This window comes from Choloepus didactylus, chromosome 13 (genome assembly GCF_015220235.1).
Source record: "Choloepus didactylus isolate mChoDid1 chromosome 13, mChoDid1.pri, whole genome shotgun sequence".
Taxonomy (NCBI): Eukaryota; Metazoa; Chordata; class Mammalia; order Pilosa; family Megalonychidae; genus Choloepus; species Choloepus didactylus.
The window spans coordinates 66,070,306-66,088,736 of NC_051319.1; the positions used below are offsets into that span (position 1 = coordinate 66,070,306).

General features: G+C 42.3%; 1 protein-coding gene across 5 annotated transcripts in view; it reads right to left on the reverse strand.

The window, feature by feature from the left end:
* The window catches only part of ZNF608 (zinc finger protein 608), a 125,267-nt gene that overhangs the window by 7,816 nt on the left and 99,020 nt on the right, over positions 1 to 18,431 (reverse strand). For all 5 annotated transcript variants that reach the window (XM_037800824.1, XM_037800827.1, XM_037800822.1 and 2 more), the window contains 2 exons: positions 3,446 to 3,533; positions 484 to 2,938 (listed from right to left, as the gene is read on the reverse strand). In XM_037800824.1, coding sequence (XP_037656752.1) covers positions 484 to 2,938; positions 3,446 to 3,533 — 2,543 coding nt within the window. The remainder of the gene's footprint in view (positions 1 to 483; positions 2,939 to 3,445; positions 3,534 to 18,431) is intronic.

Genomic DNA, 18,431 nt, shown 5'->3' on the forward strand with positions numbered 1-18,431 from the left:
AGTTTTAATAAGAAGAGGAAATGTGAAATGTGAATTTGGGGATCCAATCTTAATATTCCTAGAAGATGCCAACAGAAATTTGGAAACATAAAAGAACATGTATTTTAGAGATCAGACTTAGAGGCTCAGAGTTGGAAGGGAATGCAGCGGCCACGTACATGAACTCCCTCATTTTAGACTAAATGATAAATTAAGGGATCTGGTCAGCAGCACAGAGTTAGCTAGTGGCATAGCACACAGGTCTGCAAAACACATGTCCCTTTTTTTTTTTCACTAAACAACATGACAAGAAAATGGTGAGTAATGTAAATTTTAGAACTTCAACAATAACTTCTAGAATCTCTTAAAATATTTTTCAAGAGAAGAGAAAACACCTGACGTTGGTTTATTTCCTTTTTAGGAAGTCTAACCAGATCAAGCCCAGACATGTGCAATTCTCAGACTGCTCTCTCTCTCTGATGGGGCCACGCTCCACACTCTTACTTGTTTAAATCTCGAGGTTGGGTCTACACCTGTCTGCTTCATAGAGTCCATGACAGATTTCATTTCTACAGCCTCCTTAATAAGCTGGTGGTTTTCCATCTGCTTAGCTTTGAAGCTGTCGGCCTGAAGCTGCTGCTGGTGATTGGAGAGAAGCTGTGATTTACCTGTCTCCTCAGTTTTATTAGGCACTGACTGCCCTAGTTTAGAATGATTTTTGTTAGGCTCTGGAGTAGAGGGAGCTTTTGAGATTGTGGCTGATGGCACGTTTTTCTGTTTACTGTCCTCCTTGCCCAGCTCCTTCAAGGGGAGCTCGTTTTTCCTTTCACAGTCTGCTCTCCCAGTTTGGGCGATTTTCTGCTCTGCCAGCCTCTGGTCCTCGTAGTACTTTTCATACTGTTGCCTGTAGGCAGGGCTGGTGGCCATCAGAGACTTCTGGTCCATATAGAGGCCGTACGCATACTGACCATAATAAAGTGACTGAGCCAGGGCAGGGTGCCTCTGTGTGATTACCGACTGGTGCTGAGGCTGTAAGGATGCAGAATTATGGTCTACTTTCTTAGAATCTAACTGCTCTGCCTTGTCTTTCTTTTCTGCATCCTCCTCAGACTCCTTCTTGATCTTCATTCCCTGCGTGCCTCCGCCGTTCCCAGCCGCAGGGGCACTGATCTGTCCAGGGTGCATGTAACTTGGAGAATAATAAGGATCGTAGCCATGGTAATAGGGAGAATGGGACTCTTTCATTTGAGATGATTGTGCTGCCATCAAAGAATGCCCTTTTACAACACCGTCCTTACTAGAAATAAGATCTGATGGAGAACTGGCCTTTGACCTCGTGCCCTCCGACCTGCTGTCGGAACCGCCGTCGTCAGCAGCATCCGATATGTCTGAATAGGCAGGGCTGTTTGTCTTCGCCGCTGAACTCTCTGCCCCGTTTTGTGTCAACACGTGCAGTGGAGCAATTGGCGCCTGCCCGTTCACCAGAGCGCTGCATTCCAATCTCGAGGCACTCCCTATGGAAGGGCTTGGAGCGTTGTCTGTGAAAGTGTAAACCTTATCAGCTTCAGCTTTGATACTGGCCATTCGGCTCTCTTGAGACTCCAACAGTCCATTAGCCAGCCCTTCATTCTTATTGAGATGGTCCTTTAAAAAATGCCCAGATAAATCTTTCCCAGCCCCCTTGGAGTCCTCTAGTTTCCCCAGCTTAGCATCTATTTTCGGGCTTCCAGTTTCTTTCCCTTCTTTGTCCTTTAGCTTTCGCTTCTCCTTTTTCTTTTTGTCTTTGAGTGACACAAGAGCTGGGTTTACAGTGATGGGCTCTCCCATAATTGTGGGCTTTGGCTGAATGGGTTTCAACGGAGGGCTCTTTGGTGTAGCCTGAACAACAGTCGTTGTGAGGGAGGGCAGTCCGGGTATCGTCCCTGTGGTGGTGGTGGTAAAGGCTGCGGTCGGTATGGCAATTAACTGTGGGGGAGTGGGGGCTGGAGCAGGCGCAATGGGCCGGGCAGTCTTAAGTTTAGACAGGTTCTTGTCCATTTTGCAATTGCTGCCTTTTTTGCCCTTTTCTTTATCTCCCAAATTTTTCTTGTCAATTAATCCTTCGGCTTCCAGTTTGGGCATCTCGGCAGCCAAACTGCCATCTGCCGCTGAGCAACTGTCTAATGTGGCAGTCATGTTGGAGATCACCGGAAGGTTGTTCAGGTCACTGTTAAGGCCCTTCTTTTTGCCAGAACTCTTCCCGGCTTTAGGCCCGATGCCAGAACCTGGGCCATTGCTCATCAGCTCTCTCTTTCCCTTGGGGGTTCCAGGGGGGTTCCCAGAGCCAGGGGATGCTGGTGCCTTCACCTGCTCGTAAGTCGATACGCTTGTGCTTGGCTCACTGCATTCGAGTGCCACGTTACTTAATGCTTCCTCGCAGTCTGAGATCTTGTCCTCACAGTCGGGCTCGAACTCCAGCTTGTTTTCAGGGTCTAAGTGTGCATGAGCCTGGTGGTACCTCAGGCCATTAATGTGCTTGTACTTCTTGTTGCAGTTTGGGTGGGGACAGTCGATTAACACTGGAGAAGAGCAGCCTTGGTCCAAAAAAGTAGTCTCTGGTTTTCCTTGAGGGGTGGTGGGAGTGCTTCTGGAATTTGTGCGGACACGCTTCCCAGGCTTATTGTCCTCAGAGCTGGAGTTGAGGTCCAGCTCCATCGGAGGCTTGTTTTTCCTTTTGTTGGTGGAGGAGGGGCTGGCCTTGATGTCCTCGGCAGCACAATTTGGGGGTGTCCTTCGTCCACTGGCGTTGAGGCTGCCCCGCCTCCCCTTCCCATTGGCCCCCCCTCTGTTCTTGTTCTGCAGCCCTCGGGACTCTGTGAAGCTGGCCTCCGAGCCTGGGGCAGCTGCGGCAGACCTCGCCCTCTTCCCTCTGCCTCGGCCTCCTCTCATCTCCAGGTCGCTTGTCGGTGACTCACAAAACCTAGGGAAGCAAGGAACAGGGGTGAAAAGGTGTCCCCCAAAAAGCCAGGTGAAATCACAAGGTGCACCACGCAGCAAAGAGCAGTCAACATGGTGACTGGGCCCAGTCAAAGGAAGGACACTATTTATTTAGTGTCCGTTGTGACACCTGCAAAAGAACAGATTTCCGACAGCTTACAGCCTTTCATGGAAAACTAAAGGAAAACAGCTTGGGTAGCTAGTTTCAAATCGAGTTCAAATTCCCATTTTGAGAAAAGAAAACAAAGGAGGGAGAAGGGAGGGGGAGGAGGGTTCTCCTGATGAGAAAAGAAATCCAGCATCTGCATTTTACTGTGTTTAGTCCTAACTGCTCATTTCTCTTTTGCCTGGTTTCAATTACAGGCAGACTTTTATGTATTATTAATCACTCTCTATAGTTTCCTTGCAAAGAGAGGATGGGGGAGGGAGAGGGGAAGGAGTAGGAAAGAAGAGAGAAAACCTAGCCTGAAATAAAAGGCCACGTGCATACCTGGGAGGAGCCCAGTCGTGCTTGGTGCAGTCCAGTAGGGTACCCACGTAAGTTTTGTTCCTCCACGTGACATTGACCACTAGGACACCTGCAGGCAAGGAGAATGAAGAAGGAATACAGTTAGCACTGTTTCCGGTTTATTTATTTATTTATTTTTACCAGCAAAGTTCTATTCTCATTCGCTTTCAAAAGCTGTGGTTTGCATTCTTCCTCTTTCTGGTTTCACTGACCTCAAGTTAAAACCCACAGGAAATTGTGTGTGTGTGTATATGTGTGTGTGCGCATGTTCACTACAAAAGGGTAAGACTGTGTGTGAGAGTGTAATCAAGATGCTGCTGACAGAAGGAAATGGTTTTTGCCATGTCCTGCTGTAAAACAGCAACACTCACCTCTTAATTTTTCTATTATTACACATAATTGCTTTCGTTTGGCAAGCAGCCAACATAAACTAAGCGCCAGTTACCAGTGCTTAAACCAGAAGGTGACTGAAAGGAATTGGTTTTGTTTCCAATCCAGTAGTAAAACAAAAAACAAAAAAACAAAAACAAAAAACAGTGATTTTTATTTATTAAAAAAGCATGCAGATGCATAAAAATAGGTATAGAGGAGAGAGTGGGGGTTCAGAAAGAGTCCAGGTAATAATTGTCTATGATTTCTTTCCAAATCTTCCCCCTTCCATGACTGTAAGACAAGAATCAGCTTTGGAATGGTATCTGTTTCACTGTTTCGTCTTGCTCATATTAAAGGCTCCTAAAACAGCCCTCTTAAGAAAATAAATGTGCACAACAGATTTGCTCTTGGGGTTATCTTTAGAATCAACTTTAGTAAGCATTTGCCACAGAGGATTAGGAAAAAAAAAAAAATCTCAAAACCAACACACTTGCTTCCTGCAAGCCGTTCTGCTTTTCCGTACTGCTTTGCAGACAGACAATTTAATTTAGCATTGCATCTGTGAATTATCAAACTTAAGTGCACTTAATATACCAAATGTCACAGAGAAACAAAATATGACATCCTCTTTATTTCTCTAGAGTACAAATGCCATATACACATATTTTAAAAATCACTCCTTTAGAGCATGTATTAAAGAGGGCTAGATTTTGAAACATACATGAAATCTTAGGATAAAGAAATATTTAAGAGCCTTTGTTTTCTTTTCTGCACGTACTCCCCATTCTTCCTTGGAAACACCAGGGGACATTACTCAATGTCTCTTTCTAGTTGGTTTGCTTACATGCTTTACTACTGCCATTTTGAATTTTTTAGAAAACCTGTATTGAGCTCTTTTAAAATGGTGAGGGAAATCTCACAAGGTAGGGCTCATTTCCTTGGGAATGTTTTAACAGCAGGTAAAATATCTGAATGGCCGGGACTCAAGTACAGGGGAAGGAGGGCTTTCTTTCAAAAGTCTCAAAAGGAGATTTTTAAATCGTTTCCCGTATGGTCTATGTTGCTATTACTTAGGTGACAGCTGGATTTACTCACTGTAGCACAGCAAAAAAGTAAAAAAATAAATAAATTCATTAATTAATTTAAAAAAAGCTAGGATGAAGCAAAACAAGCATTTTCTCAAATCACAGTTGATTCTATTGTAATCCCTGCAGGAATTTTTTTTAATCCATTAAGTATAAAAATTCCTATTGAGATGGGAATCAATGGAAATTAGGCACTTGGTCAAATTTTGCAGAAGACAGAACAATTGGAGGAAAGGATTCTTTATGAGCACATCCCTTCAGGAAAAGGGAGGGGGTGGAAGAGGAGGAGAAGGGGAAGACTACGTTGGTTTTCTCATCATCTGCTCTCTGGGGCACTGTGTGTGGTGTCAAAGACCTTTGCAGCTGCTTAAAATTCTTTAGCATGTCAGCGATATTTACAGTGCAGGAATAGATCTGCCAGATTATTGCCAGAAGGTTACTGCATTTTTAGAGGCAATAGGCTGAATCACTGCGTTCCAGAGTCCTTGATGTAGCACAAATGTATAATTAAAATTGCTTGAAAGGAAACATGAAAGAAACAACAAACCTTCCATTCTTGCAGTAATAAAATTAAAAACAGGAAAAGTCTGCACAGACACTTAACATTTGTCTGCAGTGAAAGGCTTTTGTTATTGCTTTTCCCCTAAGGGTTTCGCGTTTCCAGCACACTCTGGCCGCGGATTGGCCAGCGCCTGCTGCGAACGCTCGCGTCTGATTGGCTGGGCTAACGGGGGCCGCCCGGACCTGGAAGGCAACGGCCTGGGATAAATGAGCTCCGCGGAGGTAACAGAATGGAACCACCGCGCACAGCCGGAAAGGCGAGGTAGGCCTGGCGGAGGAGGCCGCAGGACGTACACGCAAAGCCGGGATTCTCACGCAGGAAACGCCGCGCAGCGAGAGTCGGGTGCCCGCGCTTCCCGGCTTAGTAAATCAGCACTGGTTTGTTTGCCCCGATGTCCGTCGGTGCCATGAAAGGTTACTGTCTTCCTGGCTTAGTAAATCAGCACTGGTTTGTTTGCCCCGATGTCCGTCGGTGCCATGAAAGGTTACTGTCTTCCTGACCATGAAGCGCTGACCCACCAAGACCCAGGCTGCTGAGGCTCCACGTAACCCTCCAGCCCATGCAGAAACCCTAGAACTGAATTCTTTGTCTCAGAACAGGATAAAGAGAAACGTGGGGCCTAGGTACAAGGAAGCCTCCCAAACAAACAATTGATCATGGCTTATCGGGTGCTCCAGTTTGAAGCCAACAAAAAGGCCAAACTTTAGTTGCAACTTCCACGCTGTAAAACTAGGTCACATTTCCTGCTAGTATTTCTAGATGCTACACAAGCAACCTCTTACCTAAGTAATGTTTTATTATTGTTGTTCTTGTTTTTGAACTCCGTGGAAGTTCATTATAGAATGAAATCCTATAACGAAAAGCCCATTTTCAACTTCAAATTGAGTCACCTTTACTTATATAGAAGTTATTTAAAATGGCCAAAATAAATGCTCCACTTCCGGGTAGACTTTGAACAGTCTCCATAAAGCACTGCCTACTAAATATGTGTGCCTGTGTCTATTTTTCTTTATATGTGCAAGCGATTTCAGAATGCCACAGTATATCAGCCTAGAATTCATGTGTGAATACACACACACACACACTTACACACACACGTTTACATAACCAAATCTGCCTCTGTTGGAATGAAGGCTTAAGGGATGTTTTTCATATGAACTATTACAAAGTGTATTGTTTCTTTTGTTGGGACATCCATGGTTAGCCAACATCCTATTGTGAGGGGCCAAGAATAAAGGTGGTTGATGTTTTATCTCTAAAAGATGTAAATGGTTTATCATTTCACTGGAGTTTCTAAATCTTGAACTTTTGTAACCATGTTCATATGAAACAGGCTGTACTTTTTAGAAGAGTAAATGCCCAAAATGAAAATTAGTGCTTTAAAAAAAAATGCTCGTTTGAATTGAATAAATCTGAGAATAACATTGTATTTCTCACTTAAATAAATGGTAAATAAATGTACAGTTATTCCAAAATAGTTCATATTTTCTTTTAATGCACAGCTATTCAACCACCTAGTCTATGAGCTAGTTGCTGGGGATGCCATCCAAGTCCCTTTTGTCTTTATATTCTCAAGCACATAGCAGGTTTATTATCTTCCCCTCTCCACCCATGGACGGGGTGTGGTCTTCTTCAACTGTCTTCTTCAACAATGCCTGTCCTGTAATATTTTATATCTGAAAACTATGTAAGGATTATTACTAATAAGAATACAGCTGAAGGGAGCAATGGATATTTGAGAGTATGCTCTCCACTCGAGGTTTTCTTCTTTGTATTGTTAACACTTTGTCTCAAAGCCTGATAAAGAATCTAAGATGCCCCACAAGACAAAATTACCAACAGAATGCATAATAAGAACATGTTCTTTATTATTATATAACCTGAGCCCCTGACCTCTATAAGGCAAAATAGCCTGAGGTTTTAAAGTATTCCACAGTCATTGTGTTCTAATTATCATTTCCTCTTGTCAATACTTAGCAGTTAATTGTCCCCAGGAGGATGGGGACATCAAGCATTTACTGTGGGCCTTCAGGGTACACACTAGGTACCCATTTGGGTCTATGGAATCAACACTGTTTTGGCTGGACCTCTATCCAGTCTCTGTACTCCAAGAGTCTACAATAAAGAAGTGAAGTTTAATTCTGCATATTACCCATATTAATAGAGTAGGCCCCTTATTCCATAACAGGAGACTAGACCCTGGATGTGACGTTCATAGTGCCTGCTCTAACCACTGTCTCGGCTCAAGAGGACAGTGATGAGCCAAAGCCCCGAGGATGCAACAGCTATGAGATGAGGAATCCAACTGATGTAGCAAAGGCCCTCAACACCTGTGTGTGCCTCCTCCCTCCTGCTGCATTCGCGATATGGATTTTCACCAGCACCCAGGACTGCCCAGTTTTTTTTCCAGCTATCTTGTTAAAAAGGTTTTCCTTCTGTTGAACTAAAGTCTGTCTGTGAATAGCTTGGTCCTGGCTGTGCCTGCTGATACACTGCAGAGGCAGTCCACCGCATCTTCCTCCTGATAGATAGCCTTTTATCCGGGCAAGGACATTCCCCTCACCTCCAGAGTTCAGTCTCCTCTTTTGTTTTTCTCCCCTCCATCCTAAACCAGTTTCTCCAACCAATTCTTCATGTCACACTTTTAATTCCCCTGAAAGAAATCTTAAATTTGCCATAGTCTAAACTCCTAAGGCAAGTTAAGGTTCCTAATGAATTAGGGCCAAATAGAGTCAAATTCAAATGTTACCTCTTCTTTGAATTCTCTCCAATCACATGTATACCATCCGTACCACTAAAACAAACGGCCACTCCTACCCGGGTTCCCACCGCCCTCCATATGCAATCCTCTCACTGATGGATGCTACCAGAACCCATATGTTCCTCTCCTGAGTCTACAGCTAGACCACCTTTCTCAGCCTCCCTCCCAGTCAGATGTGGCCATGTGACTGGGTTCTACGGAAAGAAAATCAGCTAACTGATGATGCAACTTCCAGACCAGGCCCATAAGAACCTCCTATGTGCACAACTCTCTAGTCCCTTCCCCTTACTGGCTGGCTGGGATGGGGGTGTCCTCAGCGACCTTGGAGGCCTTGAGTTGAAGATGGCAGAATCTCCTTTATCTGGGACCCTGAATGGCGAGGAGAACCCTCATCCACTAGGAGTAACCAACTCATCTATTAGGTGAGCCAGAAATAAATTCTTACTGTGTTTGAACATACTAGAGACTATTTGTCTGATCCTAACGCACGGTTCCTTTAACATTTTACTCCACTCATATATATATATGATGCATATCTCTTCCATCCAACCAGACCACACCCCTTAAAACAGAAGCAGTGTCTGTACCTACACAGTACTTGTGGGCATGATGTATAGCTCACAATGAGTGCTCAGTAAACACTTGGTAGAACTAACTAGATGGTGACCGAACAGAGTCTAGATTTGAATCCTAGTCAGTGATTTCTTTTCACTATCACCATATGTTTTCAATAAGCATAATCCCTTGGTAGCTTACAGATGATAGAAATTCTCTGTGGAGGAATTTTGCTCTGAAGATGCTATAAATATGGCTTGTGAATTATTATTTCTGGTATTTGTGAGGCTGTTTCCTCAAGAACTGGGCAAATGCCTGATTTCCCAGTGGATCAGCATGACTCTGTTTGTGTAACAGTTTAAAGACTGTTTCAGAGTCTTTAAAGTGCCTCATCCCCGGGACAGCAGTCTTTGCCACGCATTGCAAATGCTGAATTTGGAATTAGACATAGGGTTTTTTTTTTTGAACCCTTATTCAAACTACCACATCTGGATGGACTTGGTGTGCACTCAGGCAGGAAACATAAACCTCACTCTAATAATACCAAAATGTAACCCATTTATGCCATAATCCTTTTTTTTTTTTAAAGTTTACACATTCCTTTCCATATATATATATATATATATTTTTTTCTTTTCAGGAGAAACATTAGCGACAATAAAAATGCCACAATAAGCTGGTTTCATGAGTACAGGATAAAGTTCATATATTTCAGGTATCATATTACCCGCCATTTGTACACAATGTGACTATTGTACAAGGTACCATTTATCACCATTCCTTTGTAAAGAACCCCTTACTCCCAACATTTTTTTTTTGTTGTTGCTTTTATTCTATACTGGCACTTTTTAAATGCTGAGTCTTGAATAGTACACTTGTTCCACATTCTAGCTTTAGAGCTTTTTTACCTTCACATAGGCCTTTTTTTTTCCCAAAAGACAAAGATGAATATATAATTATTGGGGAAAATGTTTACTTTACAACTAAAATTGCCCATAAAATACTTGTTAGCCAAACAGCAGAGGGACTTTTCTATCACCTGGGCCTGGTATATGTGCAGTACTATGACAAGAAAACTAAGCGTTATCACATGACCAGAAAATGCAGTATTTTTTTAAAGAGCCCTACTGCTGGGTCGAATGTTTGAAGAGTCACTTTAACCACATCCTGTAATCAAACCATCTGGAACACAGTGCTGCGATTAGTCACCCTGAACATTGGGCTTTATCTGAACAAATAGTGTATGGCAATGGAGCTCGGGAGATAGGGCAGAACTAACAAAGGGAAGTGTAATGAGACACTTTATGCCCTAGTGTGCTGCCACCCCAGACATAAACCCCAGAGACACACTGCTCTGGTGTTAATGTACTACTTTATGAAAGCACAGTGAGCTTCCAGATTAAAGGACTGGAGGGCTAAAAATTGCTGGTTTAGATAGATCTTCTCTGTCAGCGGCTGGAATATGTTGGCATCACTCTATCTACGTTAATTATAACCTCTCAGATGACAGTTCAGCATTCCTATTAGGGCTTGGTGTTATTTTCAGGACATTATGAATAGGGTTCGTTTACGGGAGGAAAGCTATGATTCTTTATTTGCCAGAGGTTAATCTGAACACTGAGGCATTCCTTTTGGTTTCTAAACCCTGTCCAGAAATAAGAAAAAAAATGAAACCTTAATCCAAATAAATATGCTAAGCCAATACCAAAAAGCCAAAAACAAGGCCAAAACGCTGTTCTTAATCTACATTTTAAAAAGATAGCGTTCTTACTTGGCTGCACTTCTGTCAAAAGTACATTTGATCATAAGGATACAATCTATAGAGATCTTTAAAAAAAAAAAATCTGAAAGGCTTTTCTACCCTAAATACATTGAATAAGCCCTAAAAAAACATGGCTAAAGAAATCTTGTTTCCCTATGGGCCTATGGTTTAATACACAAAAGAACACAGAGCCACTTCCATCACTGTCACCTCCCCCGCAGCCTTTGTTCTGAAGCCTGATGAGCTGTATTGATTTGGGAAAATCATTGAGCTTCTTGGAAAACTAGACTCTCGCTTATTCACCACCATCTATTTCTTTCCCATGAAGACAGGTGGTCAATATCCAGTTGACTGGTCAGCTAAAAGAAGCTCTTGCTGCTTTCCTTTTTCTTGCTTCCCTAGTAACATTATCCTTTCCCACTTCTAGAAAATAACAATGGGCCATTAAGAAGCCTTTTGGGTAAGAAGAGGGAGCAGAAATAAGGCTTTTGTAAGGCACCAGGAGGAACACTGAAATGCTTGCTGTTCCATACATTCGCTTGGGAGCCTGAGCCGCATGTGTGGTGGATGCTGACAAAATTTTCACAGACCCACTACTACTTACACAAGTTTAAACATTGATGAAAACTTTGATAGTCCAAGATATGACTGAAAAATATACCAAATACAAACAGATCATTAGAACTGAGTTGTTACCACAGAGAGAGATTCTTTACTTCTTTTAAAGAATCAATGCATAAGTTTAATAAGTTAGTTATAAAATGGCATGGGTTACAGATACTTGGGAGAACAAAACATAATGAAAAAAAGAAAAAAATTACATAGGGGTCTTCAGGAAGTAATTTTAAAAAATGATCAGTAACAAAAAAACACTTGCTTTTATGTTAACGTAACACACAAAAGCAACACTGTCATGGCTTGAGACTATTACAGAAATACCCTTCACACCATAATGTGTAGCCCTTATAGTTTCTGCCTGAGCCCCTACTTGGGGACAGGTGGGAAGGCAGGTTTACAAGGTGACTAGCTCTCTGGTGACAGAGTATGAGTGTGAATGGGTGGGGGGAAGCCCCCCTGAGCTTGCTTCAGCAAGGGCAGCAAGTCACAGACATTTAGCTGGGCTGCCTCAAAAGCCAATCCCCAAACCCCTAAAGGGATGGTTTTTAGGCAGTGGTCCACCAAGTTTCAGCCAACACACAGCCAGGATATAGTGATAAGCAAGCAAAAGACAAAAGATAAAGGAGGGGGAAGAAGCAGAAGAGAGAGACAATGAGCGACAGGGGAAGACCGGATAGAAAAAAATGCAAAGTCTTGGGAGACAGGCATTTGGAGCAATTTAAATGCATAAACTGTATATATAGAAGGCATAAACTGTATGTTTAATGTACATGCATGTGTGTACACATTTGTATAAAGGAGTTTCAATTCTTGCCTTCGATAAAACTTTCCAGTAAATAACTGCCTTCCTTTGAGGCTTGGTGGCACGTAGATAAGGAATAGCACCACTCTGATCTCTAGTGCCAACTTCTCCTACTCTTTTATCAGAAATCTGATGGGTTTAATGATGATTTCCAGTACCAGCAGGTTTCCCATCCCCTTTTACAGAGCAGAATTTCCTCATTAGAGAAGCAGGATGATTTCTCATTCTCCTCCCCCCTTTCTTCATGGGGAGACAAAGGTTCAATGCCAATTGCAACAGAATTGACCCCCCCTCCACCAAGTCAGCCTCACAGGCTTTTACTATTAGCTGTTAGGAGATAATTTTTTCTTCTTTTAAATGAAAACACTGAAAAACTGGGGAAAGGTATTTCAAACGTATGTAGTGAACTAGGCCTATTTACTATGAGCCATAATAATGGTACGGGGCTCATTTTATTACCACCTAATACACTGTTCCTTTCTTAGAGTGCTACAGTGGAAGACAAGGCACCCCAGCCACACAGTACATGGCCAGGGGTCCCCAGAGTGAGGGGGAAGCAGCCTTTATTCACTCACACTTTCCGACTCACATGTCACTTTAGATAAGCAACTGAAAGAATGCAGGCCCTTCAAATCGCCTGTCCCAGTCATTTCCTGCAGTTAATATTAATTACAGGATCTTTTCAGCTAACAACTTCTATATCCACAATGTTATTTCTTCAACTTGAAAATTAGGTTAAGAGAACCGCAAAACCAGACAAAAACTATTCTTAGGGCAAAAACAACACGCAACACTCCACCCCCACCCCTCACTCCAAAAAAGAGAGGACTCTAAAGCTAAATGGGGACAGAAGGGTGCAAAATGCTATGAACGTGAAAGGGCATCTTTCAGGCAGGAGTCTATTTCTTGCCAAATTCTTCCCCCATGGCAGGAATAGAAAGAGGAGCGGGAGGAGAGGCAAAGTAAATATCGAGATGAATGAAACTGAACGATGTAAAGGAAACAAAATATAAGAATGAAAATCTTCATATACCTTGGGGGTGGGGAGCAAGGAAAGGGGAATATGGAGGTAGTTATCCTCCCAACACCTCACTATCCCACAGCATCTTGTGGCTCAGTCACCAATCTAGGTCGTGGGTGATTAGCAGAGTTTCAGGCTTAAACATATTGAATTGCTTGTCAAAATAGGTGTAATACAACTAGAGATTCTGTGACTGTGTTTTAAAGTAATTTCATACCATCCCCAGTCCTTGTGATGTAAGGAGACAGTGGGAACCAATCGACAATTATGCACCACATCAAAAAGCTGCTGCTGCTCCATGTATCTCACTGGGATTGAAGAGCCAGGCTTCATATAAATTATGATGCTTTATTTAAAGTCAGAGCGCTTATTTGCTTTTGTACCAGCTCTGGGCCCTTTTCATCTCGAGCTCTACCGGGCCCAGGAGAGCACACATTCCTACAGCTCTGCTGGCCACCAGCTGTGTCCTCCGTAAATCATAAAACCTCTGAACAAGCCATTCTTTACAAAGGCCAACAGCATTTACTGAAGATGTTCACTCTGCTATTATTCCACTCTCTGAAATTTAAAATAGCAATTTACAACAGCAGCTGAAAACGGGGAACTGCCTCTCTGCACACGCGTGTGTATTTGGAGACAGGAAGGATATGCATGTATATGGCACACAAAGGAGTACATTTGTGTGTTAACAAAAAGCCAGCATCTTGGCAAATCTAGCAGGAAGACAGGAGTGAGGATGCCAGAGAACCGAGCTTCAGTACCCTCAAAATGAAAGGCATCAAGGTGAATGAGGTCTATGTTGCTGGTAAACTACCTGTTCTCACCTGCAGTGGCCCTGCCCTGCAGGCAGCACGAGAGGTAGTTCACACACACCCTGGTAGCAGCCACATAATTATGGCTCAGGTTCAGAATGTAATAAGCAAAGCTGAAGGAATTAAATCTAATCAAGTTTAGTCTGCAGTTGATTTCCTTTGAGAACAAGGAAGGCAGAAAGACTAAAAGAGTGCTTGATGGTCAAATGAGGCACCCTAAGTATCTGAAAACAGGGCTGAGGAGACCGACTGACCTTGTTCAAAGCCTGCTCTGTAGTAGCTGCTCCTCTTGGACTGACCTATACCTCTCTGTGCCTCAGTTTCCTCATCTATAAAATAGGGGGAATATGAATATCAAATAAAATGTGATTTATGTAAAGCCTTTAACAAGGGACTGGCGTAAAATAGCCACTCAGCAAATGTCCTTTGTCTTTTTCATCTTTAAACTCTCCTGTAACCCCAGCCAGAAGCTGAAGAATGGAGGGAGATGCTGAAATAGTGAGAATTCCTCAGATATGCAGCCAGCAGCGCACCCTCCTACATTCCTTCCAGGTGAAGCAGCCTCGGATCTGAGCAACTGCACTGATTACCTCCTATTCCCGGTGACCAAGGCTTACTGTAGACGCGTGCGTGTCTACCACTTAGAACCTTTTAGAATTTTAAGGACTTCATAATCTACCCTTAAGAGCTTCTTTTATTTTTTTCTATACCCGCCACCAATTTCAATCAATATAAAGTTACCTTTCCTTACACATTCATTGCTTGGAGCAAACACTTCCTCATCCGACCACTAGCAAATAGTAAAGCCACCTCATCTGACCACTAAGTAGTAAGCCAATGAGAAAAGCAGTTGTCAATCACGGAAGCCTCCTCGCTGGATTTACTTAAGCATAAGGAAGCCTCAACTCAAGTTGTCAGGAATAGCTAACTGAATGCCTGACATTTTGTCTAAATTAGAAAAGACAAAATTAAAGCTCCCCAATACCGTGACAACAGAAATGAGGCACTGTAGCAAGGCTGGGGCAGGGGAAGGGGGAGCAGAGAGAGCAGGTTAAATGCGAACTCATCTGTACAATCCCCATCTGAACAGACCAGTTTCTCTCAACAATGGTCAGAGGCTGCCTTCCCACCCTCCCCACTCCACATTCCAAAGTTCTTATCTTTCAGGGAAGAAAAAAGCCCAACAGAGTTACAAGTATTTCAATAACGTGCTTAGAGACCAGCTCTTTTCTGTAAACAAGCCTAATGAAGTGTGACTAATAGTGCTCTCACCTAGAGCAGAGCGAAGGTAAAAGGGCCTTTGTTAGCACTTACTGGAGCAAAGTCGTCATTTTGCTGGAGCAGAACAAAACTTGGCTGGTTATTGATTGACCTGCCTCGCTTGCTGTCATTGCTTGACTGCCTATTTCTATATGCTGTTTGTATAAATATAGACAAGAGATGATACACACGTGCGCACACACACATACCCCTAAGCTAAATTTTGGTTGTGTCTCTCGGCAAAGAGGATGAAGCATCCAAGCATCTAACTGAAATCTAATTCCTGTGGTATTTCTATCTCCTCTAGTCCTTGATATTACCTAAATAACATTTCTCTAAATGTCAGTACCATGTACCTCAATTTCAGAGCCTGCAAACCAACACTCCCCATGGACACTTAATAGTTTCCAAAGTCACTATGCTTTAAACTGCCCTGGTGATTACATTCTAAAGGTGATTTGCTCTTGTTTATTTGTTTTAATAAATTCAAAACTGCTGATGGTTCCTTTACTCAATGCAAGATTTCACCTATTGATTCTGAAATTTGGTTGCAAATGATAACTGCTAAATAAGCATTTGGTGATGACTAAGAGTTCACCTTAGAGTTATTACTACACATAGCCATGACTTTGGCAGGAAGATCTGATGTCGGCCCAGACTTCTTTTTAGGACAGACTGCGGAATTCAAGTAATAATCTCCCGTCCTGGGGAATCTAAGTGCAAATTTCCATATTAATTATTGACTGCCTTTTGGCCTCATCTGAAACATTACCCCCACAGGCTAAGTTCTGACCCCAGGTGGCACATCAACCCTCTCAGAAGAGGACTAAGGCATGAGAGCCGATCAATCAAGCCCTCAGACAGCTTTTTACAGCTCCGTGCATTAGGCTCAAGTCAAACTCCAAGACCTCTATTGTTGGCATTATTCTCTTCTTCTCTGGTCTGATGAAGTTAGGGTTAAGTCCAAGGCTTCAGCGAGAGAGAAAGGCTATTGTTAGCAACTCAGTCTTTATTGACTCTGACCTGCAGGGCAGCCGCCTTCAAGTCTTTTCCAGAAAGCAAGGCACTGTTAATTGCTGCTCACCATCAGGGTGCTTTACACACCCCTTGTCATTGAAGGGAGACCTGACTCAACGTTTCAACATCTTTCCAAGTTACCTTGTAATTCTCTCAACAGTGCGGGGGAAAAAAACCATTCTGGACAAAAATCTGATTTGTACCCACCACAGTGTCTGAATCACTAAATCCAATACCAATCCAAACATGGAATGTTTGGCTGAACGACGCTAACACTTGGGAGTTGGCAGATAGAGCATTAAATACATATTTTATTTTCATGGTAAATATCTGTAGAGACCAGTACATGTAGCAGAAAAAAAGCTTACTGGAGGCATGAGATAGAACCTATTACATCCTTCTGATGTCCTTTGCGTAAAATAACTAAAATCTTTTTCAGCTCAAACTCTCTGAGAGCTTCTGAGAAAGGGAAGAGACTTGTAGCTGTATTTGTGAGCAGCCAGCAATCGGGCGTATGGCCTCAGGCTGAAGAGAGAACCAAATTCTACTCAGGCTTCCTTTGAAGAATTCAGCACTCTAAAGGAGTTGCAGAATTACTGGTTCAGAGACTCTCTGGGTTTTCTTTGAAAACAGGCACACCTTTACCTCTTCTTCCCCAAACTGGCTGCTCAGGAGACAGAGAGGGGAAAGGCAAGTGGCCTGGCAGAAGTTAAGTCAGAGATCCCGGGTCTTGTCTGTGCCACACAGCAAGCACCAAGAGAAACTTGTTGAAAGGTGCTGAACGACTGGCTAGACTGAATGCTTTGAAGGAGAAGTAAGATGTCGACGTTTGGGGAAACGATTTTCTTGGATCCAGAAAAGTACAAAGAACAAATGGCTTAGTTTTTAACTTAGTTTTTGATGTAGACATTTTCTGCCACAAAATCTTTCAACACCTAGCTAAGAAATTGTTCTATTTTGGTATATCCCAATGTATGAATTAGTATATGTGAATTAGTACACAACTTTTCCAAATGTGTGACTAGAAAGCCATTTTTTCAATTAAATTCAGCTCCCTTTGTGTGTTTCAGAGTATGATGAACGTAATACTAAATTTGACAAGCTTTCTGAAAAGGTAGGTCCTGGTTAAGAGACCAGTATTTTCAGCCCTGGTACTACCTCGTGGTGCATTTTCTGATGCTATTCAGTGCAACACAACTTTAATATTATAGATCATTAGGTCAAGAAAAACTAAAAATTTGCAATTAACCTTTTCCCTAAATTGTAGTCTTAAATCTTTTTCTAAGTCCTTAATTTTTAACAACCAAGTATGCCTGGTCAAAGCACATTAAACTCACAAATACAATGAGCTACCAGGGCCAAAACATTTTTTAAAGTATCAAAACAAAGGTGAATGTGCAACTAGTTCTTATGTAAAAGGACTTCCCTGGGTGGTTCCATTTCTGATAGCTTAAGTTAGGAAAAGATTCAGAGAAAATGGAAATCAAAATATTCAAGAAGTTGCTTTATAATGACAGGTTACAAATTAGAACTCTTGAATCAATAAAGATGGAAGCTACAAGGGGAAAAAATAGATAACACAAAAATTTTGAAGCCTATGGACAAAATGAACTCAAGATATGCTCACTGAGTCTTGGTATAATTGAATTTGGGGTCCATGAAGCTTCAAAGAAGGCTGTTCAAAGACTAAAAAAATAAGCCCTACTTTTACACAACACGTGGTTAACATTTGTTTTACGGTCCCAGGGGGTAAAGACAGAAAATAAATATAAGGAACATTGATTGAATGCTTTACTATGTCTTAGTCACAAGAATAAATGTCTTTATACAGATTATCTCATTTATTCCTCATAGCATATATAGCAGGTTCTTCTATTATCACTATTTTACAGATCAGGAAATTAACTCCAAGAAAGCTTAACTGACTTAACCCCAGGTTAGAAAGTCTGAGATTTGAACACAGTCTGACTTCTGATACCACTCTCCTAAACACATTATGTAAGTTTACATAAGTTTATAAATAATGCAATTTCATAAAGGAATATAAATCCATGGATGAGGAGCTATCAGGGAGGTCGGGCTATGACTAAGTTATGTCCTAAGGGCATGCGCTGAGGGTGGAACTCTTTCCAACTCCATGTTCCATGATGTCACACTGGTAGCTTGAACATGGCCTTAGCACGAGGGAATACACCCATGGAAAACAAATGCTACAAATCAGAGAGCCAGTTATTAAACAGTTACCGGCACACCAGTGGTCACCCATACCCTTATCAAGAAACTAGTGGTCTGGGAGAAGCACAGAACGTGGAAACCCTTCTATACTTAGGTTTAACTGCTT